Source organism: Salvelinus fontinalis, chromosome 21, assembly GCF_029448725.1.
Source record: "Salvelinus fontinalis isolate EN_2023a chromosome 21, ASM2944872v1, whole genome shotgun sequence".
NCBI lineage: Eukaryota > Metazoa > Chordata > Actinopteri > Salmoniformes > Salmonidae > Salvelinus > Salvelinus fontinalis.
The window spans coordinates 35,968,152-35,994,072 of record NC_074685.1 but is presented as its reverse complement, the minus strand read 5'-3'; the positions used below and the strand labels follow the sequence as shown (position 1 = coordinate 35,994,072).

Here is a 25,921-nt window from a genome sequence, read left to right as displayed (position 1 = left end):
TAACAGAAATTTGCATAACCAAACAAACATTATAGATGACAAATTAACGGTTAATGTACGACTGGTGATACAGTATATGAGGAAGTGATATAGCCTACACTAACAATCCAAATCAAACAATTCACACAATGACGTTATGAAACAATGCACACATTGGCGGGGAGAGCACATTCCTGGAGAGAGGAGTGCATTGTGCATCTGGGCACTGCATGGTCAATCTGACGTCTGCATTGGCCATGCAGCATTAACGGTGATACGGCCTCTGCAGAAGTCAGAGCATACATACTTCTTGCACTTTGCAGAGCAGTGCAGCGCTGTTGTGAAGGAAGTGAGTTTGTGTTTATACAGGATGTACCGCCCCCATCTACAGTCAACCAATAATGTCAATGCGGACCTATACAGAGTACTACGCATTGTTACAACATTTGGAGCTCGAATTTGCCTCTGCATGCCTCCTGAGGCTCTGCAATTGTGTCACCCACTCAATCATGGACATTTATTGACAGTTGTGGCTGCTTTGCTCTTCCACTTTGTGCTGTTGTTTGTGCCCAACAATGTTAGTACCCTGTTTTGTGCTGCTACCATGTTGTGCTGCTGCCATGTGTTGCTGCCATGCTATGCTGTCGTCTTAGGTCTCTATGTAGTGTTGTGTTCTCGCTCGTCGTGATGTGTGTTTTGTCCTATATTTTTATTTATTTGTATTTTTAATCCCAGCCCCCATTCCTGCAGGAGGCCTTTTGCCTTTTGGTAGGCCATCATTGTAAATAAGAATGTGTTTTTAACTGACATGCCTAGTTAAATAAAGGTTAAATAAATGTTTTAAATATGGATCCCCACCACATAATCGGATCAAGCATAAATAGCCTTTTAGTCTAGGCCTCCGCAATGGATTAGTTCACCGAGATGGGCATTTTTTGCTATTGCGCAACTTTTAAAAAATCTTGGTCGACCAACAGCCTCTAGACCAAACAATTGACCAGTTGACTAATTGGGGTCAGCCCTAGTTAGCTGAGAATACAATCAGAAATAGTTTTGCAATTGACTGCCATTGCCCCAAAGAAAAACGTAAACATTGGCTGTAAACATTGGCTGTTAATTACATCTAAAAAATGCTTGGGAGTCACAAGAATTTTCATATATCAAAATGGGGTCGTGGGCCAAAAAGGTTTGGGAACCCCTGCATTAACGCTTTAACCTCAGCGATTAAACCTACTCTGAAGTAAGACACAAATCATTAGAAATAACAGGAAAGTCGAGGCTCTAAGCACAGCCAAAAAGGCAGCTCACGATTGCTCAGCTGAACTCCCCTAACCAACATTGCCAGTCTGGCCAATGGCGGAAGAGATTTTCAGGAGCATAATAGGAGTAAAAGAATCAAATGAATGCATCAAACGTTAACCACAAATACTGCAAGCAATCTGTGTTTGAGATTGCAGTCGGACTGTACAGGATCAATGTTGTCAGTCTACAAATCTCCTTGTATCCCATAAAACAATGCTGATTATTTTCGATCACGTATGAATGGAAGGTAAGACTGTCTTACCTGAGAACACCCAGCACTTGGCCCACCACTGTCCCCTGAAGCCTGGGGTCCTTCACTCTGGCCAGCCTGGTCGTGCTTGCTCTGTGGGTGGGAAAGAAAGACAGATAGAAGGGTCAGACCAACAGAGGAGAGGAGCAAACCATTAATGTAGCAGGCTAAAATGAGGGATGAGGGGAACTAGTCAACAGAGAGGATAGAAAATCCGTCACCTGGAAGGACGGAAGAGGCAGAATCAGTTCACAAAGAGGAAATAGAAATCAGTCACCGTAGGGCAGGCGGAGAGGGAAAGGAAGGAACGGGAGTGAGAGAGCGTGCAAGACAGTAGGAGAGGGAGTGAGAGAAGGAGATTGAGAAAGCAAGAAAAATTGAGTGGGGGAGAGTGCGAGAAAGGGAGGGTGAGAGCGATGCAGAGATGGATAGAGCGTTCAGTCACTAAGCTAGCTAGAGCAGCTGCAGGAGCATCAGGATTCCTCATCCCTGACCTACAAACTGTCGCTCAGTCTGCAGGATTACAGTCAGAGGGGGAGTGAAATTAAATGTGTCCAATGAGATTAATCCACTCATGAAGAGAGGGAACACATGAGAGCCAGCACACATGCAGGCTGAGGGACTAGTATACACACACCAACTACACAAACAATTACCAACAGACATATAAATGCACACACTGTATGGGCCACCAAATAAATGCATGCAGGCATGAGTGCACCGGCTTGAATATGGTATTCATGCACATAGACACACACCAAGACTTTATGGCTTGCCTCCTTGGCTGTGCATCCAACGTGAGCAGAAGGTAGGTCACTGGTTGACTGACTGACTGCACATATGCTCAGTCACTAGGTCAGCTAATGTGTCCAGTGCTGCAGACTTCAAATTGAATGGAAAATAGCTCTTTTTCATATTTAACACGGGGAGAGAGAACAAGAGAAAGCCTATGGTTGATTTCACCCCCCAGAATCAGAGTCAGAAGTGAGATAAAGTGGAATACTGGATGGAACTCTACATTCTAGAGTAGCTTTCAGCATTGTAGTGTTCTTAGGAGCCACAGTAAATAAATGATGCTCTTGTTTAGGAGATGAGCAGAACACTGCAAAATGATTGGATGAGAGGACAGTGTGTCCAATATAGATTAACCGACACATCGGATCAGTAACGAAGCATTATTGTACACTAGTCCATGTCCATGAGTTGTTTCTCTGTAACGCAGGGATGTAGGCCATAGGCTAAACGCTCCACATCTCATTGCATAGGGAAGCGGGTCGCTATCACCAGTACAACATGGAGGATTAAATAGATATCAGCAAATGGGATGGCTGACTCCGATATGGTATGACACTCAGATGTAAGCAGCTTTTGGTTCTTTACATGACTAAAAGCCGAAACAAACTGTAACCACAGCATGTATGTAGAGATGGAGATGTCCACACAGGCCAGGCAGTAGCCAGAATACAGAGAAAGTGCTGCCAGAAACAACAGGGGAGAGAATATCTCATGGTAAATACATTTAGGGCTGGGTTTACCAAACCTAGATTATGCATGACTAAAATATCCTTTCAATGATTTTTTCCCCAGGACTAAACCTAATCTGGGTCCAAGAATCTGCCCCTAAATGTAATTACCAAGATATTATGTCCCTCTCGTTTCTGGCGACACCTTCTCTGGTTGTAGAACATGTCCTCCACGCATGTTCTTGTCATTCTAGTATATTGGGTCTGAGGCGGGTATAGGACGTACCTCTGGTTCTGCAGACTGGGACTGTAAGTGCTGTCGGAGCTTCAGCATGTCCTTCTCAATCTGCTGAATGCGAGCCACCCTCACCTGAAGTACAACACGACATTTACAGGACGCGATCACTCAGAGAGGATGAAATATTTCAATGATGTAACACTGACTGAATAAAAGCATACGTAGAGGCAGAGACAAATGTTCTTGCATTAAGTCCATTTACTAATGTCCAGCCCCCACCCATCTACATCATCTTATCCCACTTACAGTAGTCAGTATCCTGTCTGACCATTCTGTTTTTCCTGTGTGCGGCTCACGCGTGTGTGTATCCTCACTGACTCAACCCATATTCTGCCCTTTCTGTACCTGCATCCATCTCATCTCATCCCTCTCTCCTGACCTGTGCCCTCTTCTCCATATCCTGGCAGGTTCCCAGCTGTTCCTCCATGGCGGCTCTGATTTGCCTCGCCTCATACTCCAGCTGCCTACGGGTCATATCAGTCTGCAGGGAGAATTGCTGCAAAAGCAAACAGGAACAACAAAACAACCATCAGCATGGAGTGACGAAATGGAGTGATTTCTAATATCTAATGCAGAGAGGAGACCAATTGACCATCGCCTCATCTTCATCAGATTATACATACAATTTCTGTATCGCTTTTGACTAGAGTACCCCAACACACTAATAATGCTGGACGACAAATAAACACTTACATTCTCAGTCAGTGGCAGGCTGTCGATCCTCTTGGTGAGGTTCTGCAGCTGTGCGTAATACCAGTCTTTCTCCTTCTCCTCTTTCTCCAGCTCCGCCATCAGTAAAGACCTGACAGGACAGAGACAAGCACACCTATTGACATCCAAGATACAAAACACTGACAGAAATCAGACCGAATTTATACACCAACTTAAAGACCTAATTCAAAGATACATATACAGCATTGAAATACTAGAATAAAACAGGGAGGGTGTCCTGAATAAGAATCAAGTAAAAATGCATCCTGTCTGTGACTAATGCCGGGAATACACTATGCAACCTAATGCTGCAGCCCTCAGGCTGCACCATTGTAATGTGATTTGGCTGGGAGAGGGGAAAACTACTCACCAATGAATATTGTTGCAGTAAATCACAGTGTATAGCCAAGAATGCATTACTTAACACGTTTAAACAAATGTGAAAATACATCATATGCAAGTGGAAGGTATCGGTTAGAACCTGATCGAGACATTCTGTGAATATATCACTGTTCCAGTAAAATCAGTATATAAACAAAATATTGCAATTTATTATAATAGAAGCTCACCTCTCCTTCTCCAGCTCTTCCAGGTAGCCAGCACTGTCTCGGCCCCCGTTGGACACCCCTCTCCTGGGGAAGGAGCCCATATGGCTAGGACTGGGGCTGCTGTCCCCTGACCGCCCAGAGCCTGAGCCCTGCATGGAGGGCAGCTTCGGTCTTAGCGTCACCCCTGGGTAACTGTTAGGATCCAGGCTAATTTCTACAGGAGGAAGGAACATAAAATGTAGGTTATTTAAATGGAAGCTTGGTGTTTCAGTGAGCTGATTCTGCCACTTCGTGTGTGCAACAATAGTCCTACATAAGCCTACAATTGGCCTGGCTCTGGCTGAGAAGCTTACTCTTCAGTCTTTCAAGGAGATTGATTTGTTCGGATGAATCGGTAGTCTCTTCTTCAACGCTTCCCTGTAGGTGTTTCAGCACCTCCTGAAACAAAGAAAAAACTAAAATGGGTTTTAATGTATTGTTCGTAAACACACAATCACAAAGAGCAATGAACCACATCTTGTAGACTTATATGACCGCTATATAGTTGATATGTACACACATCTTTCCAGAGCAGGAAAGAACAGCAATGTTCTTTAAGTTCAGGAACACACATATGCTTGTGGGAGGGGGGGTGGGGAGTCAACATCTGATTCAAAAATATATATATATATATATATATATATTTCACACCTGAAAAACATCAAAACCACAACCTGACACACTGCAGTGCAAAATATTATTTTTGGCTCAACCCCCCACCATCTCATTCCAGAGATAAGGAGCCGGTGGTTTGTGATCCTGCCTGAAGGACAGGATGGAAGAGAGGAGAAAAACATCCATTTGAAGTGCCATCAAATAGCCCCCCCCCTCTTTATCCCTCTCTTTTCCTCCCTCCCTCTAAAACAGCCCTGAAGTCCTACAGACTGGCTCCAGTTAGTTTTTTTAATCTAAGCCCTTTTCATCTCACCCAAGCTGTGGAGTGAGGTGAACAGCCATTGATCGCATTGTTAGAAGTCACTCTTCTCCAACCAGTGTGTCAATTAGATGTTGCCCAGCTGAACACGAATGGACCTTTGGTAGCCAACATCACGATCAGGTTCACAGAGCGACGCATCTAATAACGTCAGGGCTTTGAAGGAGAGCTTTCCTCTTTGGAGGGAGAAAAGTGCAACAGTAGCATCAACGAGCGGCGTACTTCATAGCAAAGTGGACGCTATTCAGAAACAAAAAGGACTCTTCTTGGATAAGATCTAATGAATTGGTCAGGTGCATTTCTTAGATAGCATGTTTAATGGATCACAGACAGTAGTACCACATTGTAGATCGGACACTCCGTCTCCACTCCTAAAAAGCATGCCACTAAAGGATTTCTCAGAAATAAGCCGTTGATGCTATAGTGGCGTTGACCTGAAGGGAGGATGCTTCTCTTTCGACTGATAGGTCTCAGTGTACTCTATAGTCAACTTTTTCTGCCATCGTGTAGGTCACTTTGAGCACTGTTTTCCCCCCTATGGATATCATCTCCATTCATTTCAGATACGGTCCCTGCATGGTTGTGCGTCTCAGTCTCTAGTCTTATTACATTACAGGCCAACAAACATACAGTAGCCGACAAGAAATGTATTGTTTGCTGTAGGCCTATATCCACAAATAAAAAGCTTTCTTTCTAAAGAACGTAGCCTAAACCCTAGTGTAAAACAGCATACTTAGTACTTAAAGCACCATTAAACCTCTTAAGGATCGGACCCTTTTCAATTTGTGCCTTACTGCCTGTAGCTCAGGACCTGAAGCAAGTATATGCATATTCTTGATACCATTTGAAAGGAAACACTGTAGGTTTATGGAAATGTGAAATGAATGTATGAAAATATAACACATTAGATCTGTAAAATATATATATTTTTAAATAATAATAATATTTAAAATCCCCCCCCCCCCCCCATCATCTTTGAAATGCAAGAGAAAGGAAAAAATATTGCAGTTTAGGCGCAATTTAGATGTTGGCCAATAGATGGCAGCAGTGTGTGTGCAAAGTTGCAGATTGAGCCAGTGAAGCATTGCAATACTGCACAGTATTTTTTTCTATGAAGTCTGCTCAAATGTGCCGAATAGGTCAATTGATACACTTTCAAGTACATAACTACAGAGAACATACAAAAATGATATGGTAATACAAAATGAAAGTTTACATACTCCCAGGAATGTCATACATGATGGATCATTAGCGTATACACCAACTTTCATACATCTAGATGCGCCGGGCGGGGTGGGTGTGGAGCCAGAGAAAGCAGGGGTTCAAACTGTAGAAACCAGTTCCTACATTTGAATATAAACATTAATTTTATCAAACAAAACGATGCTACATTTTATCTCCGGGAGACTCAGGATGACAAATCAAAGCAAGATTACTGAATGCAAGTACATTATTTACCTTCAGAGGTGAACCTATCAAACCAGTTGTCTTGATAAGTTGTTGTGCACTCAAACAATAGCATGGTATTGTTTTTACTGTAATAGCTACTGTAAATTGGACAGTGCAGTTAGATAAGAATGTAAGCTTTCTGCCCATATAAGACATGTCTACGTCCTGGAAAGTTTGCTGTTACATCATTCTAGTCACATTAGCACACTTTAGCATCAACCATCCCGGTATAGGGACAACGATCCAGTATAGGTTAATAACCAATTTTAAAATGGAACTATGAGCCCACAACCTAATGTAGCCTACGCCTCATTATAAAAGATCTAAAACGCTCTATGCCAGCGATTGTTAGAGTACCTGTCCTGTCCATAATCAGTTGGCATTAGTGTAGAAAACTCCCTTGCTACAGGAGGACTTACCACAATGAACCTAAAAGCGGTGAAATGGCATACTTCTAGAGGAGAATAATAAGTCCAGCATTAAAACTATTAGGCCTATAATCATACAGCATAACGAACGAGAGGTTGGGTACGAGCATGTCCATACTACAGTTTGGACCTTGTATTAACAGCAATTTTGTGTTGCAGGTCATTCATCAAAAGTTACAACACATTTCTTTCCAGGTAGAATGATTCTTTACAGTTTGGATATGCCATTTTTTAAGTGGAAGAGAAAGAGTAGTCTCCTGACCTGCGGTGTGTGAGGGGAGAGCGAAGTGTCAGAGCAGAGGAGCGATGTCTGACAACATGTCGGGTGACAACACGGCTCCCCCTCAGGAAACAGGGCTTTCCGTCCACCCTGGTTGTCTCTAGCCAGAGAGCAGATAGAGGCCACATCCATCCAGCTGCATTACATTGAAGAGTTTACTCCCAACAGATGACCCGGAGGGTCAGTGTCCGCTGACCTCTACCCGTTGACCTCTGACCCAAGCTCATGCGTCGAGGAGCGGTCTGAAAGAGGGTCTGACAGGAGGGCTGGGCTTGTTTGGAGCGCAACGATGGCAGAAAACGAAAAACACACCAGGCTGTGCGATGCATTCACTCTCACTCTAGAGAGTGTGAGATGTCCAGACGCATCAAACAACGAATGCATTATCAGGCTGGGATCATATGATAAAGAGCCTTTCATTCTATTCTGAGTCCCACCAGTTCCTAGCAGAACCACGCTATCGAGATCATCGGGGGTGACAAACATTTTGTTGCTAACGTAAATAGAATACAGCTGACTACTAGCTGACTGTATATGAAAGGCCAAGAAGAGAATCCAGATCAATCTATAAAAACAATTATAAACTGGGTGGTTCGAGCCCGGAGTGCTGATTGGCTGACAATTGTGGTATATCAGACCGTATACCACGGGTACGACAAAACATTTATTTTTACTGCTCCAATTACGTTGGGAACCAGTTTATGATAGCAATAAAGCACTTTGGGGTTTGTGGTATATGGCCAATATAGCACGGCTAAGGGCTGTGTCAAAGGTACTCCGCTTGCAAGATTAAGCTTCTTGGTTACAGCAGAGACCATCAATCCCCTCCTGGATCAAGATCCCTGCTGCCTAAATTTGTTTTGTACGTTAATGTTTATTTCTTTACGTTTGGAATGAAATAGTGCCACTTCTGTGCACTACCGGTAATACCGTATACCAAAGGTATGGTACAGGAACGGTATGAAAATCTGGATACCGCCCAACCCTTCTCGCACACAAATAAATCCAACAGAGACCGGCTAGAATATGACGAGGGCATCCCTGCAGAGTAATCAGTGCTGCAGCATTCCCTCTACAACACACACTGGCTTTTAAAAAGGTAATTCTATAGACTCCAAGTAACGGAAATCGATGCTGTAAAAGTACCCATCTGCAGAGTCCGAGCACAGCACACCGGGTTGTCTCAATCTCATCAGGCTCTCGTTTCATCTGAGCTGGGCTCCCACAAGGCCCTGGGGGTTTGGTTGTTGGTTGGCATGTGAGCCTAGGTGGAGGAGGGAGAGTGCATGTGTGTTGGTGGGAGAGAGCAGCTAGGCCATGTCCTGCTTTTGTACTATACTGACTGTAAAAGTCCTTGTGAGAATGAGATGTAAAAAAATATCACGACAAACGTGATGCACAATATGGAAAAAAACAAGCATTGATGTTGTCATGGGAAGGCGGACGTGGAGGATGGTGGGTTTAGACTACGAGACTAAAGAGTGAAGTATCCTAACTGCTATACTTAACAAGAGACCCACATCACCATAGATTTGTTTAGAGTAATTTTAGGATTATGGTAGACCAGAAATAAAAAATACAAATAAAAATCACTTCTTAGACAAAATGGCTAGGATGAATAAAGAAAAATGGAGATATCTGTTTTGTTAAAAATCTTTTCATTGGTTGGAAATGCTTAATTTTCACATCTGAATCTTGATTAAAAACACAGAATTTCCAAGGGATTCCAGAGAACTCTCAAAGGAATCTGGGCCCCAAGGATTTTACACTTGTGTAACTAGCCAAGTCAGAACATTTCCAAACTATTTTAACCTCACTAGGGTATGTGGGACGGTACCGTCCCACCTCGTCAACAGCCAGTGAAACTGCAGGCCGACCAATTCAAAACAACAGAAATCCCATAACTTAAATTCCTCAAACATACAAGTATTTTACACCATTTTAAAGATACACTTGTTGTAAATCCAGCCAAAGTGTCCGAGTTCAAAAAGGTTTTACTACGAAAGCACACCAAACGATTATGTTAGGTATGAGCCAAGTCACAGAAAAAGACAGCCATTTTTCAAGCCAAAGAGTAACAAAAAGCAGAAATTGAGATAAAATTAATCACTAACCTTTGATGATCTTCATCAGATGACACTCATAGGACTTCATGTTACGCAATGCATGTATGTTTTGTTCGGTAAAGTTAATATTTATATCCAAAAATCTGAGTTTAGGCGGGACGCTACTGTCTCACTTGGCAAAAAGCCAGAGAAAATGCAGAGTGCCAAATTCAAATTAATTACTATAAAAATTACTATAAAAATCTAACTTTCATTAAATCACACATGAAAGATACCAAATTAAAGCTACACTGGTTGTGAATCCAGCCAACATGTCAGAATTCAAATAGGCTTTTCGGCAAAAGCAAACAACGCTATTATCTGAGTTAGCACCATTTCTGCGACACAAAACGCAGAAATAAAAAATATAATTCATGCATTAACTTCGACAAGCTTCTGTTGTTGGCACTCCAATATGTCCCATAAACATCACAAATGGTCCTTTTGTTCGATTAATTCCGACGATATATCCAAAATGTCCATTGAATTGGCGCGTTTGATCCAGAAAAACACCGGTTCCAAATTGTGAAACGTGACTACAAAATATCTCAAAGGTTACCTGTAAACTTTGCCAAAAACTTTCAAACTACTTTTGTAATACAACTTTAGGTATTTTTTTACGTAAATAATTGATTAAATTGAAGACGGGGTGATCTGTGTTCAATACAGCATTAAAACCAAGTGTAGCTAGCTTTCTGGTCACGCGCTTCTAACAGACAGGACACTTCGAGGGACCCTCCTTCAAGATGGCCGTACTTCATTACACAAAGGAATAACCTCAACCAATTTCTAAAGACTGTTGACATCCAGTGGAAGCGGTAGGAACTGCAAGAAGGTCCCTTAGAAATCTGGTTTCCCAATGAAACCTCATTGAAAAGAGTGTGACCTCAAAAAAAAGAAAATCTAAATGGTTTGTCCTCTGGGTTTCGCCTGCTAAATAAGTTATGTTATACTCACAGACATGATTCAAACAATTTTAGAAACTTCAGAGTGTTTTCTATCCAAATCTACTAATAATATGCAAATCTTATCTTCTGGGGATGAGTAGCTGGCAGTTTAATTTGGGCATGCTTTTCATCTAAAATTCCGAATGCTGCCCCCAACCCAAGAGAAGTTAAGTTCTAAGATAGGTTTTTATGATTCAAGGCTTCTTAAACACATGTCTGTTTTGGGAACTGTGTGTAAGACGTTTCAACCCACCTAGTGGCGCTATTAGACTATGTTGTGAAGACACAATGGCTGCCTGATAATAAATATCCCATAAGTCACATTGGCTACACATAGAATGTTTTAAGTTCGTTGCAGACAGACCATCAACTATTAACTTGGGTCCTGCACAAAATTATAGGAATTAATGGTAAATGTACAACTGGTGATATGTATGAGGAATTTATATACACCAACAATCAAAACGCAAACAATTCACACAAAGTTATGAAACAATGAATGTGCACAAATTGGTGGGAGTGCATTGTGCATCTGGGTGCATGGTCTATCCGACGTCTGCTTTGGCCATGCAGCATTAACGGTGATACGGCCTCAGCAGAAGTCAGGGCATTCATACTTCTTGTGCGTCGCAGAGCAGTGCAGAGGTTTTATCAAGGAAGTGAGTTTGTGTTCATAAAGGATGTACTGCCCCCACCTACCGTCAACAAATAATTTCAATGTGGAGCTATACAGAGCCCTCTGCATTGTTAAAAGATTTGGGAGGCGCATGGCGAGGTGGTACAAAGCTCGATTTGACACCCTCCAGATGGCGCCTTCGGCCATATTTTCGAATCAAGCATAAATTGGCTTTTAGTCTAGGCCTCCGCAATGGATTAGTTCACTGTGTGTGTGTTACTGCTCGACAAACAATCTCGGTCGAACCAACAGCCTAACGAACAAACAATCGACAAGTCGACTAATTGGGGTCAGCCCTAGAAGACACACACACACACCTTTGATGATGTCATATTGCAGAGTCATCTTATGACTGCTCCTTTGATAGAACATGACATGAAGAGAATCAAAGCCACACTCTTTGATACGCCATGACAGGACACTGTCACTAACTGAAATTATTCCTTCCCCCATCTGGACACATCTGCCTGAACACGGGTTTTGTCCCACAGAGCACCCGATTCCCTATATAGTGCACTACTTTTGACCAGGGTCCATATGGTTCTGGTAAAATAAAAAGTAGCACACTACGTAGGGAATAGGGTGCTATTCGGGATGCAGCCCTGGCCTGAAAATTGTCACTGGGAATGATCCACTAGTTGTCACAAGGATTTTTAAGTCAGCCAACTTCTTCAGAAACCTTCGGCCAGGAACTTAAAATATAGCACACACACAACAGAATTACTTTCCACATACAGGATAACATGAATGAAGGTTTTTAGGTGTAGTACTTATCTAAAGCTTTAGGGTTTATGTTAAGTAGGCTGCATAAGTTATAAGTTCAAATTGTGTGAGTGTTTGTAACCATAGTTATCTAACTAAAATGGAGCTCGTTGTGTGTAATTGGCTTGGTGGGTAGGAAAGAGAGGAAGCCTGCTCTGTGCTCATTGATGAAGAGTGTGGTGTTTGTGCTCTCGTCTCCCTGCAGCTGTGAGAGCCTGGTTGCATCCCAAATGGCACCTTAGTGCACTGTATAGGGACTACTTTTCAAATGGCACCTTATTCCCTACATAGTGCACTACTTTTGACCAGAACCCTATTGGTCCCGGTCAAAGGTAGTGCACTCTAAAGGGGATAGGGTGCATTTTGGAGCCCCTGGGCCCTGAGGAGAGAGGAAATGGCTGGAGGACAGGAAATGAGGCACATTCATTAGATACAATGTGTGGAAGGGAGAGACAAAAAGACAAAAAAAGCCATCCTGCCTTCTTTGAGGTGCAGAGGGAAGGGAGCGCATCAGAAGCAGCAGTGTCTGTGTGTGTAAAAGCGTGCTTTAAACATGCCACGGGGGAAGATACTGTTTCTGATGAATATGAGACTGGATTACCACAGGGGAAAAGGCAGACTGTTTGTAATCTCATCCATTAGTCATAAACATTATCCACCCCTTGAATTACCTAATTAGTTATGATCTCAACAGGGGTTCTCCCCGGTAGGAAATACTATGGAGGTGATATTACTACAAGACAGGCCTAATACTTCTCACTTGGTTGCAAATTATATCCCTTCCCCCTATTTAGGATATGCAGAATCTTTGCACTACAGTCATTTTGATTTTACTACTTAGGCTACCGTTAACCAACAAAACACTTAATTTACTACAGCCTAGGCCAAGTATTAGGCTAAACCCTATTTAGTAAGGAGGATGCAATAGCCTGCTCTCTCCAAGGCGCACACACTACGGCGCTATATAGTCCAGGAAGGACATACGAACAATACAAGTCAACAATGAATGCTGCTGTGGCACCAAGTGCAAAGATTATTGTGAAGTTGGCCCAGTGGTTCGATTTTACAGTGACGACGCATACGATGGTGTGTTTTTTGTATTATCAAGTGAAGAATAAGGCAGGAAAACAAGGCAACAGTAAACATATCTCTCACGAATTATGCAGATTACCCCCCTAATTTTGTAAATGACGGATCTCTACGGTAAGAAGCATCGTTCACCCAAGTTGAGTCAAAATCGGGCCAGTGTTGTCTGAGATACTGTATGTGACAAACGAACGAACATACTAGCGGATGGAGACAGATGCACAGTCCCCCTCCCAGATTTCATCGTGAGGGACAATAAACACTGGAAGTTGCAACAGGAACAAACTGAACTGAATCACAAGAGCTCTAACAAAATAAAAGGTTTTGCGCACTTAAACCAACCATCAGCGTGCGACCATAAAATAAAATGTCTTCTCTTTTACAGGTGATGACATTGCTATCCACATTATACAATGAATAAATGTGACTCATTAACCGTTCACAGCATCAATGTCTGGTTAGATCATGGACCGGAGAGCCTAGCTCAACCGTGATAATTACTTAAAACATGACCATTTCTGTTTAACACGTTTTCTTATTTAATATCTCCTCAAAATCCCTAAGCCAAACCCAGGCTGATACTGTATCTGCAGCTACACAAAAGGGTGCGCCAGCCACTTTACCCTCAGTGTGAAATATCTGGTTGCAGAGTAGCAGGTAGCATTGCCCTAGGCTTACTAAATTCACTGAGTTAGCAGGATTTTCCATTTGCGCAAGAGCAGACAGACTACGCGGACCTGATCGAGTGAATTGTTAATAGATAGCTAAGTGCTGAATGTGCCACTCTAAGGGTAGAGCCGGCAGACAACTTGACTCACATACACCAAACAGTGAGACTGAGGCAAACCCCAAACTCAGCTCAGAACCTGAGATAAAAGGTTGTTTCATCCGTGTTGGACAACTAACAGAGGAAGACTCTAGAGAGGCAAACCACCACCCAGATCCAAAGATACTGGAAAATGTGTAGACAGTCTCAGATACTGCGAGTAAGACTGATGACACACACTGCAAGACTCTCCCTAGCAATGACTAATAGCTAATGACTGACTAAGCTTGTACCAAAAATATACCAAAGCAAGTCCCTACATGCTGAGTCCGTACACGCTATTATTACAAGGAAATGGAAAGGCAACGTCGCAAAAACGCTCTACAAAAGGAGTAAGCTCTCAGACTGAATAACAAATCAACCCTTAGCCCGCATGATCTAGGCATTTGATTAGATCAGAGAGGATTAGATTGGTGTAAGCAATATGGCAACAATTCCACAGTCTATCAGAGGACAAGATAGGCACTACCAGCCTACTCCCATCCTGTCAGATCAACACAAAAGGATAGAGGCTAGGGGTTGATTTGGGATTCAGGAAAGGATACGCAATCTTGTCCTTACTTACATTTGAGTCATTGAGCAGACGCTCTTATCCAGAGCGACTTACAGTTAGTGCATTCATCTTAATAGCTAAGTGAGACAATCACAGTAAGTACCATAAAGACTTTAAAATCGGCAAAGTCAGTACTAGCAGGAAAAGACAAGTGCAAGGTTTCTTTTCTAAATTTTGTTGGGGAAGGGGTGGGGGGATAAAACAGATGTCTTATTTTAAGATAGTCTACTTCATGGGCAAGGGAGTAGGGAGCCCCCATAGCCAGTCGTCTCCTCATTAGCCTGCATGGTATAGCACCATCCGTCCTCCAGGGAGACACTGGCATACTGAAGCCAACCCAGGGAGCGCTGCCTGCCTCTGGGGTGAGAAAGAGATTGAGGGGCTGGCTTTTTAGTATCGCTGCACAGCCAAATTCTCTTCCATTCACATTGAGGCTGCGTGCCAAATGGCACCATGTTACCCATGTACAGCGCCTTCAGAAAGTATTCATACCCCTTGACTTCCACATTTTATTACAGCATGAAATAAAAATGAATGAATACTTTAAGGATGGATTTACACACAATGCCCCATAATGACAAAGTGTAAGCATGTTTTTAGAAATACAGAAATCTAATTTACAGAATTATTCACACCCCTTTCTTTGGCACATAGGACACTAGGGACATGTTGGCCGTGAATACAAACTTGATAGGCCTTCCATCCATGGAGTGTTAGAAACACCTTTGGCAGAGATTACAGCTGGGAGTCTTTCTGAGCAAGTCTAAGAGCTTTACACACCTGGCTAGTAAAATATATATTTTTTTACGGATTCTTTAAACTGTCAAATTGGTTGTTGATCATTGCTAGACAGCCATTTAAGTATTCCCATACATTTGTGTTTTAGGGTATTGTCCTGCTGAAAGGTGAATTAGTATCCCAGTGTCTATTGGAAAGAAGACAACCAGGTTTTCCTCTAGGATTTTTCCTGTGCCTTGCTCTATTCTGTTTTTATTATTATTATTTTTTTAACTCCCCAGTCCTTGCTGATGACAAGCATACCCATAACATGCCACCAGGGGTCTTTTCACAGTCCCCAATTCAAGAACAAATTCAAGAAAGCGTACAGTATTAGAGACATTATTGCATGGAACGCCGTTCCATCTCATATTGCTCAAGTGAACAGCAAACCTGGTTTCAAAAAACAGATCAAGCAAAACCTCACAACACCTCTGCCCTATTTGACCTATATAGTTTGTGTATGTATTATGTAGGCTACTTTTGTTATTATGTAGTTCTGTCCTTGAGCTGTTGTCTATAAATATTCTGTATTATGTCATGTTTCATGTGGATCCCAGGAAGAGTAGCTGCTGCTTTTGCAACAGCTAAAGGGGATCCTAAAAAAATACCAAAATAACATGATTCAGCCAAAAATATGCTTGAAAATATGAGCGTCACTCAGTGATGCATTAGAGAAGCCCCAAACATAACACTTTGTATGCAGACATTTCTTTACATCATATGCAGTATTACTTTAGTGCCTTATTGCAAACGTGATGCGTGTTTTGGAAAATGTTTATTCTGTACAGGCGTCCTTTTCACTGTCAATTAGGTTAGTATTGTGGAGTAACTACAATGTTGATGATCCATCTTCAATTTTCTCCTATCACAGCCATTCAACTCTGTTTTAAAGTCACCTTTGGCCTCATGGTGAAATCCTTGAGCAGTTTCCTTCCTCTCTGGTAACTGAGTTAGGAAGGACGGCTGTATCTTTGTAGTGACTGGGTGAAATGAATTACACTTTGGATGGTGGATCAATAACTTCAGAATGCTCAAAGGGATATTCAAAGTCCATGAAACTTATTATGGTACTTGAGCAAATTTTTACTCCTGAACTTATTTAGTCTTGCCATAACAAAAGGGGTTGAATACTTAGACTCAAGACATTTGAGCTTTAAATGTTTTATTAATTGTAGAAATGCCTAAAAACATAGATCATTCCACTTTTAAATTATGGGTTATTGTGTGCAGGCCAGTGACACAAAATCCCCAAAAATGTAATCAATTTAAATTTCAGGATGTAACAAAAAAAAAAAGGAAATTAGAAAATACTTCTCAGAAGGCACCGTAGTGCACTACATTTGACCAGGGCACATAGTAGTGCACCATATAGGGTGCCATTTGGGACGCATTCTAAGAAACGAAAACGGGTGGGGGAAGTTGGAAGATAAAGGTCCTGATAAGCTCCCTCTCCTCCCTGCTAAAGGGACTGGGTGGCTAGATTCATTATATAGGCTACTAGCGTGTAAATTGGCTAGGATGAATAATGCATGGAGTAATCTTCTACTGTCGGCTGTTTGCATCCAAGAAAATATGGCAATAGTGAATGGGCGGTCATATTGGGTTACTGTTACATTAGACAACATTTCCATAACGCCCAGACAATGTGTGTAAACTAGTAGGTCTATACACAGAACAGTATTGTATCTTCATATAGTACATTAAGATAAGCGTTTCTGGCCACACACACGACCACGGGGAGTATATCCCCATTCTTATCATGCAGCTGCCCTATAATATGCTCAATATTGTTGTGTGGAGAAACAGGGTCAGTAAGATTTGAGTTTTCACCTGAGAAACAAAAATGCTCTTGGTACAATTTGGGCAACTAAACCATAATAAATCCACTTTCCTTCTCTTGTTTTAATTTGACTGTCCCTCTTTCTTACAAATGCATTATCAGGAGATGAGTATATTGGAGTGCGTTTCCCGACTACATTCGCTGCTACATGTAAGCGAGTAGTGCTTCCTAATGTGAGGTGGCACCACTGACTACCCAGGGCTGCATTGTGGGGTAGAAGACATTGGCAAAGACTGTTGAGAACCAAAATCTTCCAGTGAGAAGAGAAAAGCCCTGGGAGTTAAATCACCTCTTGTATCCTCAGCCTGCCAGGGCACATCATCCAGTTACGCAACCAAGCAGGCTGGCACATCCAACCACTCTGTGTGTGTGTGTGTGTGTGTGTGTGTGTGTGTGTGTGTGTGTGTGTGTGTGTGTGTGTGAGAGAGAGCGAGACATTCAGCAGCTTAGCTCAGGATGGCAGCTCCTCTCATGAACAGACGTAGGCTGTCTCCGAAAGTGTCAGTAACCAAATTTTTCATCAAAACACCTCAAAGTGCATTGGAGGAGAGGATCAACGGAGATTCCTTGGACCTCCAATGAGCTTTCAGAGGAATTGATTAAACAAGGATGGAGAAAACAAGGATCTTACAGCTAGTAAATAGGGCTGGGCATCACATGAAATTAATTCAATTAATTAGAATGTATGTTTTTGAACAATATTACAACAGTTTTTATTTTATTCGTTTTGAGCTTTTACGTACGCTTGTTCTCATGTCTTTTTGGCCTCGTCTCCTTCGCTCCTGTGCTGTGTGCACCTTCCCCCTCACACAGACACCGAGCCCCTGACACTCAACAACACAGATGAAAGATCATGTCTTCCTCTCTAACAAGCAGTTTCAACTCGGTATTTGCGGTTTGGTCCAACATAATCCATCATATGGACACCGAAAAACATTGAGACATTTTACCGTAATAGAGGAAAGGTTAACCTTTTCCAAGCAATATCATTTTTATGTTTCTACTCGTCAAATTGCACAAAGAGCAGACCCTACTAAAACGGGAGCATCAATGAACATTGATTATGGAAAATGAATGCTCAGTTTGTAGCGCGTGGCATTGCATTACCACTGGCAACATTTTAGCCACAGACTTATACTAGCTGTCTAGCCAGTTTAAAAATAAAAAAAAGTGCAATGAGCATTAAAAAAAAAGAATTATATAAAGGAATTGGCAACTCGTTCTCATTCTGAGAAATAAGGAAGGCCACTTGATTTCAACATCTGAACAAAGTGGACAAGCTAGCATGATGATCAAACAGTTGGAGACGGACAGAAGGGTGTGTTCATTACAATTAAACTGTTCTACCTTGTTTGCAAGCAAATAGATCCAAGCTGGCTAGACTTGAAATATAAAGATCAGCTGGCTACTCACGAGCACGTGGGCTTGTGCTTGAGATTGTTTATGAGACCTGTGTTCATTTTCTAGAAGTTAGTCATTATTAAGGAATGTGCATTATGCATGGTTGTGGCTAAATTTGTAAACAAAAGGGCATTGTCATAGACGTGAAAGACAGATCAGTGGTTAGTGCAGAAAAAGCATTTGAGTTCTGGGATTTTATGTCAATTTTTGGGTGAAGTTAGCCTTTAATGCAAGTGAGCATCAGGAAGAGGCCAGTGTTGCTGCTGCACTCATGTGATTGCAGAGTTAGCAAAAAAATAATAAAATGGGCAATGGATTGATGCAAAAAAATAAATCTGGAAAGTAGGCATAGGCTACTTTGTAGTTAGCATTTAATTTTATAGGGTCCTAGGTAAGAAGGCTGTCATCTGCACTTATCCAATATAGCCTGTTTGCATTTTACATTGCAAAATGTTTTGCTACAGTGTGCCATAATGAACAAACATGGGTTCTTAGTAAATAATCGAAAATCTGTTTTCTGCCTTTTACCTTCATATTGGAGGCTTCGGTCTCCAGTTTGGTCAAGTGGTTTGAGTTGTCCTCAAGCTCTTGTCGAAGGTTGGAGTTCTCCATCTTCAGTATCTCCACTTGCTTCAGCAGCTGATCATAAGATGCTGCAGCCATCTTGGACTACCTCTTGACCTAAGAGGACGAGGACACATTACGACCATTAAGGTTTTTTCAGCTCCGCCAAACAAACAGATGTTGCCTAATCGCCATTAATCCATAGGCCTACATTTTTATTGATGTGTAAAATTGCATTACAGTCAGAGGTGAAGGAGTGATCATGACAAGTAATGTCAATTAATATCCATCTCACAAGAGAAAATAGTGAATTTATCAAGGATTTAATAACCCATCACCATTACATTGATAGCTCCATGGTAAATAAATGTCAATGGTTAGCCTAGATGATAATTTAAAGCTATTTTCTGCTACACAGGCAGGACTTAGGCTAGCCTTGACAGGGCCAGTCGCTCGAGGGCCCAAGCACGTAGCTCAGAGTAAGAGAGCAGTGGATCGTATTAAAATAAAAAGGCATCACGCAAGATTCAATTAAACATTTGAGAAAGTAGGGTCAGATCTAGACAATCAGAATTGTAAATGCCTGATACGGCTTTGAGATAAGAGCAATTCTAACATACACACAGATTGGAAAACACTAGACTTGTGAACAATTCACGCCCGGGCAGATTTTGCTTTATTGCATTTTTCACCCCTTCTAGGATTTTGAACAAATGAAACTTGATGAAAGTGATGGCCTAATTATGAGAAGGGCAGCAGTAGACAGAGCAGAACGGTGCCATCCCACCTGTCAAGTGTTAATTGCCAAATACCACGGACATGACATACACTCCATTCTCAATGGACACGGCCATAAGCGGTACTATCTAATTAAATAGAAAACGTATATCATAACAATAAGCAGATTCTACAACTAGATATTGATATCCCATACAACATAGACCATGTCCACTGACGTCAAAATCTGTGCAATTTAGGGCCAATATGTAGGCTATACACTTGATGTATGAGACTAAAGACCACATACCACACAGTGCATTCCAACTAGGCCACATTTAAAGGCAGGCTTATTAATGTGTTAACCTCGCTCTTGCCGAAATCAGCTGAGAAGATGAGATCTAGAAGACAGAAGATGGGGTCGGCAGCTAAGGGAACACCATTACTCGCGCGCCACACAGCCCCATGAAGACAACTCAACATGACAGAGGGGCACTCGCTCGTCTCGCTCAGGAAAAGTTTGTATTTTTAGATCATCCATTATAGAGAGGGTGGAGGGAAGCAGCAAGCGGGCGAGTAGTAACTAGATCACTGCGGTGGAAAAATGTATCACTCTATTGTTACTAAATTATCAGTGACATGTTAGATATCAGCAATGGCCTTGGCATGCAGGCCTATATGTAAGCCTTTGGGATCTCTTCCTTTGCCAGTTGTGTGAGGCAGAAGGCTTCAGCTGCAAGCATACAGCGTAGATCTAACTGACTAGCCTACACAGTTGCCTATATCCAACACTGGTCGACAATGACTAATCAAAGCAACTTCAGTGCCCTATTAGTAATTCTGAACCATGGTCTTGGTTGCAACATTGTTCTGGTTCCCGAGGCTAAAATGATTTGTTTGACAAAGTTCTAGACAAGACAAGCAATTCCAATGCTGATCCAACTGAATTCAGCGAGTCAATTAGACTGGGTTGATTGGGCAGTGAGTCTGTAAATGTCAATATTGCCCTCACTAGGATGGAGCCTATACACAGGATGGGCAGAGAAGAACATTCCAGAACAAGCCAGTGAATTCTGTCAATGCACTGGCTGATGCGCAGGGGTAACCAAAACATTTCTAAAACACCACCATCACCAAAATTGGATCGGGGGAGGGACATTTTTTTCCTTATTTTATTGATACACTGCCACTTCATGCTTTTACAATACAGGGGAGAATTGCAGGTGAGACAATACATGCCCCTGTTTGCAGATGCAGACCGAGGTATTTCAATTGGCGGCCATTTTGGAGATTCAATTCCAGCCTCCTCCATAAAAAAAAATAAAAAAAAGAGCGCTTATCACCACCATAATTTAACAGCCAGTATAGTGCTGACTCTGAAGGTGTCTGGGATCATGAGGTTGCAATGCTGGGATGATCGTTTCGCTGTGCCCCAGTGTCATATTAACATTAAAACTATTATATTATAGTGAATACAGCTGTTTGTGTTAGATAGGAAGGTAGGCTAACAGATAGTTATACAAATTGTAATAAAAACGACACAAGCCTCTATGGGGAAGATAGCTAGTCAGTTGCACAACTGAATGCATGCAAATGAAAACTAGTTATTGCCTATCCTTTTCCAGTTCCATAATTGCATAGCAATTACATCAACATACAAATCAGTTTCTAAATCGAATTATCAATTAGGCCCATCTGCATCATCGCACTATTTCCATATTCGCCTACTTCTCCGTACAGCCCCATAATGTACACACTGTTATAGCCTCAAGATTTAGTCATTTATTTCCTGTAGATATTAGGCTAATGTACTGAGATTTTAATTAGGTTAGTAGGCTACATTGATTCCCTTCTAGGTGAAACACTAGTGTGCATTAAGTAGGTTAGTCCATGGATGCGCACTGCTATTTTTTTTTTATAAATAATCCAACCAACCAATACAATGACTAATGCCCATCGGCACAATACACACAAAGCTTGTAGGTAAAAAAATAAATAAATCTAGAATCTTACCATGTCCACTCCCTCTGCATACTTAGCTATGCCCCCACAGAATTCAGCCCACTAAAAAACAGTCAGTAATATCACTAGAGAAAACAAAGCAACATTGAACAAAGCAAACTGCTAATAGCACTACCATATAAACCGGACAAATTTTGCATACAAAGGGTTTAAAGGGGGCGCGAGCAAGGAGAAGCAAAGGGGGAAAGAGCGAATGAAAGAACAACCGAGGGGGCTGAGGAAGACGACTGCCTCTTACTACCTCATGAATATTGCATCAATGTTCTCAAAATGCATCCCCTGCTTAAATTGAGCAAATTCTACATTTTACCGGTTGATGCTTGCTGGTGCATTAAAATGAATAGTGAAAAAGATCCACCTTGTGTAGGTCCATCAATAATGGTTTCCAATTCAGAGCCAATTCTCTCTGCATCCTACCTACCGTGTAAACGCCTTCCTCTCTCCAAGTGAGGATTCCATCTTGACACGATAAAACGACCAGGCAGGCGCTCACATTTCCCTTTCGCCTGACACTGGCAGGGAATGTAGCACTACACTGGATGGATAAGGTTTTCTGCGTGTGTGTGCGCGAGGGTGTGTGTGTGACACTGTATGGTGGATACCCCCTAAGCAGATAGCTAGACCAGAAAAACCCTGCAGTCAGCTGCAGAGCGTCAAATGCCCTTCCCTTGACACCACAAAGAAACAGTAGGCAGCCACTTAGTGGCGTTAGCCTACACTTGGCCCAACTAACCCGGCGCTACACAGCACAATACAACCAGGGCTTAACCAATGACGATGTCAACACAGACTAAAACAACCACCGACAAACCAACCCCATAGCAACCCTACACCATCCAGAGAAAGACAGCATCACACAGCCACAATGACAGGTCTGCTTTGTTTGAGCATAACTGGTAGCTAGGCTAACCTGCAGAATCCTAAGGACCAGCCCACTCTTCTCCTCCACCATCTTAGTACACCACACACACCAGCAGCACTGATATTTTGGGCATTCGGCCATGAGCAGGTTCTCCTTCACCTCATTTTCCCAATCCTTTACTTGTTTTCCTTTCCTCCTCAAGCACAATGCAGGCCATTTCTTTAACACACAGCCCTTGCAGCGATGATAAAGTGAGAGTAGAGAGGATACATGCAATGAATGCACATCCCCCACACCCTCCGTCCTCTTCCTCCCTCTCCCTGCCTCTCGTTCTCACCAACCAACCATCAAAACAAAAGGCTTAGTGGCTATGCCTCACTATTCACACTAGCAGCTCCCTGCCTGCCCCTAATCCCCATTAACAGACAGAATTAAAAAAAACTTCTCTCCAGGAAGAGGGGGGTCTTTTAAAAAAAAAGAAATCACAGAAAGGGAAACCTTACCCCATTTCGGTAGCAGTGACATTCTCCATCCCATCTCCGTCAACTGTGTCAGACGTTGAAAGCTCATCCAGCCAGCACCCGGTCACATGATCACCCGGTACAGCCAATCACCTGGCGGCTAGACCAGGGCCAGCCTTGTTTTGCTGTTTCCGTGGTTGGTTCTGCAGTGACTGATGCTGGCTGGCTGGCTTCCAGCTCTGTGGCACAGCTGCTTCTCCTGGCCGACTCAATTAGGGCTCTTTTTGTGAGGGGTGCTGGTGGGAGCCGCAGGCACAGGACAGCAGACCAGGGAGGGAGCGGGGTGACGGGGTGTGATGAGGGGGGTTGGAATGGCAGGTCAGAGAGCCCTGAAGGTCACACCACCGACCGGGGCGGAGGTTAGGAAGGGAGCAGGGGGAACCAATGCACAATGACAGCAGCACAAAACCAACCCCCAGAGAATCAATAATGACAAACACAAATATGGGGCAAACACACACAGGACCAAAATCAAACAATGATTTAACAACCTGCACAATTGGGTTAACCCTCTGTAAGCTAATAGGAGATGGACTATTAGTTTACATTATACATTATCCTGTTAACTTAAAGACAGACAAAGGATCTAATGAACATGAAAACAATCCTATTTAAACAAATTAGCCTAGTGTTCACCAGATTTTTTGTTGTTGCCTAATGTCCCCTCCCACCAAAAAAAAAAGTTACATCAAAAAGGGAGAAACGTAGAGAATAGAATAGCAAAAAATAACTAATCATCGACACATGCTAAACCCAACCCCTGAATTTTGGGCAACCAATCGCAGCGCCCCGTTGGATCGCAACTGTTAAACAGGCTCGGGTCTGGCCAGCCTCAGACACGCTCACGTTCCAAATGCAAGGAAGCTAATTAGGCAAGTGGAAAAAACTGAGCCATATCAAAAAATGGTTTACATGGCTAAATAATTGATCAGTACAGCAGGGGTACTTGCGACTAATTCCTGAAATGCAAAGCCTGTTGGAGAATTTTTCTAATCTGAAATTATACTTTGGCTCCATTGTTTGCTAGCTGGGTTAGCTAGCTCAACTGTCCATAATTGAAATCGATGCCAATGCTACTTCGCTAAAATAACTTGTTTTCTCCAAATGTGTGTTAGGTAGCCAAGTTTATTTATTTATATACACAGTTCAACTCGGAAGTTTACATACACCTTAGCCAAATACATTTAAACTCAGTTTCACAATTCCTGACATTTAACCCTAGTAACAATTCCCTGTTTTAGGTCAGTTAGGATCACCACTTTATTTTAAGAATAATCGTTGAGAGAATGATTTATTTCAGCTTTTATTTCTTGTTGGGTGAATTTTGGCCCAATCCTCCTGACAGAGCTGGTGCAACAGTCAGGTTTGTAGGCCTTGCTCACACACGCTTTATCAGGTCTTCCCACAAATGTTCTATAGGATTGAGGTCAGGGCATTGTGATGGCCACTCCAATACCTTGATTTTGTTGTCCTTAAGCCATTTTGCCACAACTTTGGAAGTATGCTTGGGGTCATTGTCCATTTGGAAGACCCATAATTTTCCTTCCACGTGACACCATCTATTTTGTGAAGTGCACCAGGCCCTCCTGCAGCAAAGCATCCCCCCCACAACATGATGCTGCCACCCCCATGCTTCACGGTTGTGATGTGTTCTTCAGCTTGCAAGCATCCCTCTTCTTCCTCCAAACATAGCGATGGTCATTATGGCCAAACAGTTCTATTTTTGTTTCATCCGACATGAGGACAATCTTTGTCCCCATGTGCAGTTGCAAACCATCATCTGGCTTCTTTAAATGGCGGTGTTGGAGCAGTGACTTCTTCCTTGCTGAGCGGCCTTTCAGGTTATGTCGATATAGGACACGTTTTACTGTGGATATAGATACTTTACCTTTTTCCTCCAGCATCTTCACAAGGTCCTTCGCAGTTGTTCTAGGATTGATTTGCACTTTTCGCACCAAAGTACCTTCATGTCTAGGAGACAGAAGGCATCTCCTTCCTGAGCGGTATGACATCTGCATGGTCCCATGGTGTTTATACTTGCGTACTATTGTTTGTACAGATGGACGCGGTACCTTCAGGCATTTGGAAATTGCTACCAAGGATGAACCAGGCTTGTGGAGGTCTACAATTCTTTTTCTGAGGTCTTGGCTGATTTCTTTTGATTTTCCCATGATGTCAAGCAAAGAGGCACTGAGTTTGAAGGTAGGCCTTGAAATACATCCACAGGTACACCTCCAATAGGCTAATTGACATCATTTGAGTCAATCAGAAGCTTCTAAAGCCATGACATCATTTTCTGGAATTTTCCAAGCTGTTTAAAGGCACAGTCAACTTAATGTATGTAAACTTCTGACCCATTGGAATTGTGATACGGTGAATTATAAGTGAAATAATCTGCCTGTAAACAATTGTTGGAAAAATTACTTGTGTCATGCACAAAGTAGATGTCCTAACCGACTTGCCAAAACTATAGTTTTTTAACAAGAAATTTGTGGAGTGGTTGAAAAATGAGTTTTAATGACTCCAACCTAACTGTATATAAACTTCTGACTTCAAGTGTATGTGTGTGTATATATAC

The 25,921-nt window shown here is 42.3% G+C and overlaps 1 protein-coding gene across 7 annotated transcripts in view; it reads right to left on the bottom strand.

Moving 5' to 3' along the window:
- LOC129818803 (adenomatous polyposis coli protein-like) overlaps window positions 1-25,921 on the bottom strand; it is a 55,997-nt gene that overhangs the window by 15,822 nt on the left and 14,254 nt on the right. Inside the window, exons 1-8 of one of the 7 annotated variants that reach the window (XM_055875049.1) lie at window positions 23,326-23,472; window positions 19,186-19,338; window positions 4,905-4,989; window positions 4,573-4,765; window positions 3,986-4,094; window positions 3,672-3,788; window positions 3,281-3,364; window positions 1,544-1,624 (exon numbers count right to left, since the gene is read on the bottom strand). In XM_055875049.1, the coding sequence (XP_055731024.1) occupies window positions 1,544-1,624; window positions 3,281-3,364; window positions 3,672-3,788; window positions 3,986-4,094; window positions 4,573-4,765; window positions 4,905-4,989; window positions 19,186-19,320 (804 nt within the window). In that variant the 5' untranslated portion in view covers window positions 19,321-19,338; window positions 23,326-23,472. Of the gene's footprint in view, window positions 1-1,543; window positions 1,625-3,280; window positions 3,365-3,671; window positions 3,789-3,985; window positions 4,095-4,572; window positions 4,766-4,904; window positions 5,007-19,185; window positions 19,339-21,951; window positions 21,974-22,381; window positions 22,845-22,870; window positions 22,950-22,981; window positions 23,121-23,325; window positions 23,473-25,921 lie in introns of those variants that run through there. The other 6 variants (XM_055875053.1, XM_055875052.1, XM_055875051.1 and 3 more) reach the window with 6 other exon arrangements.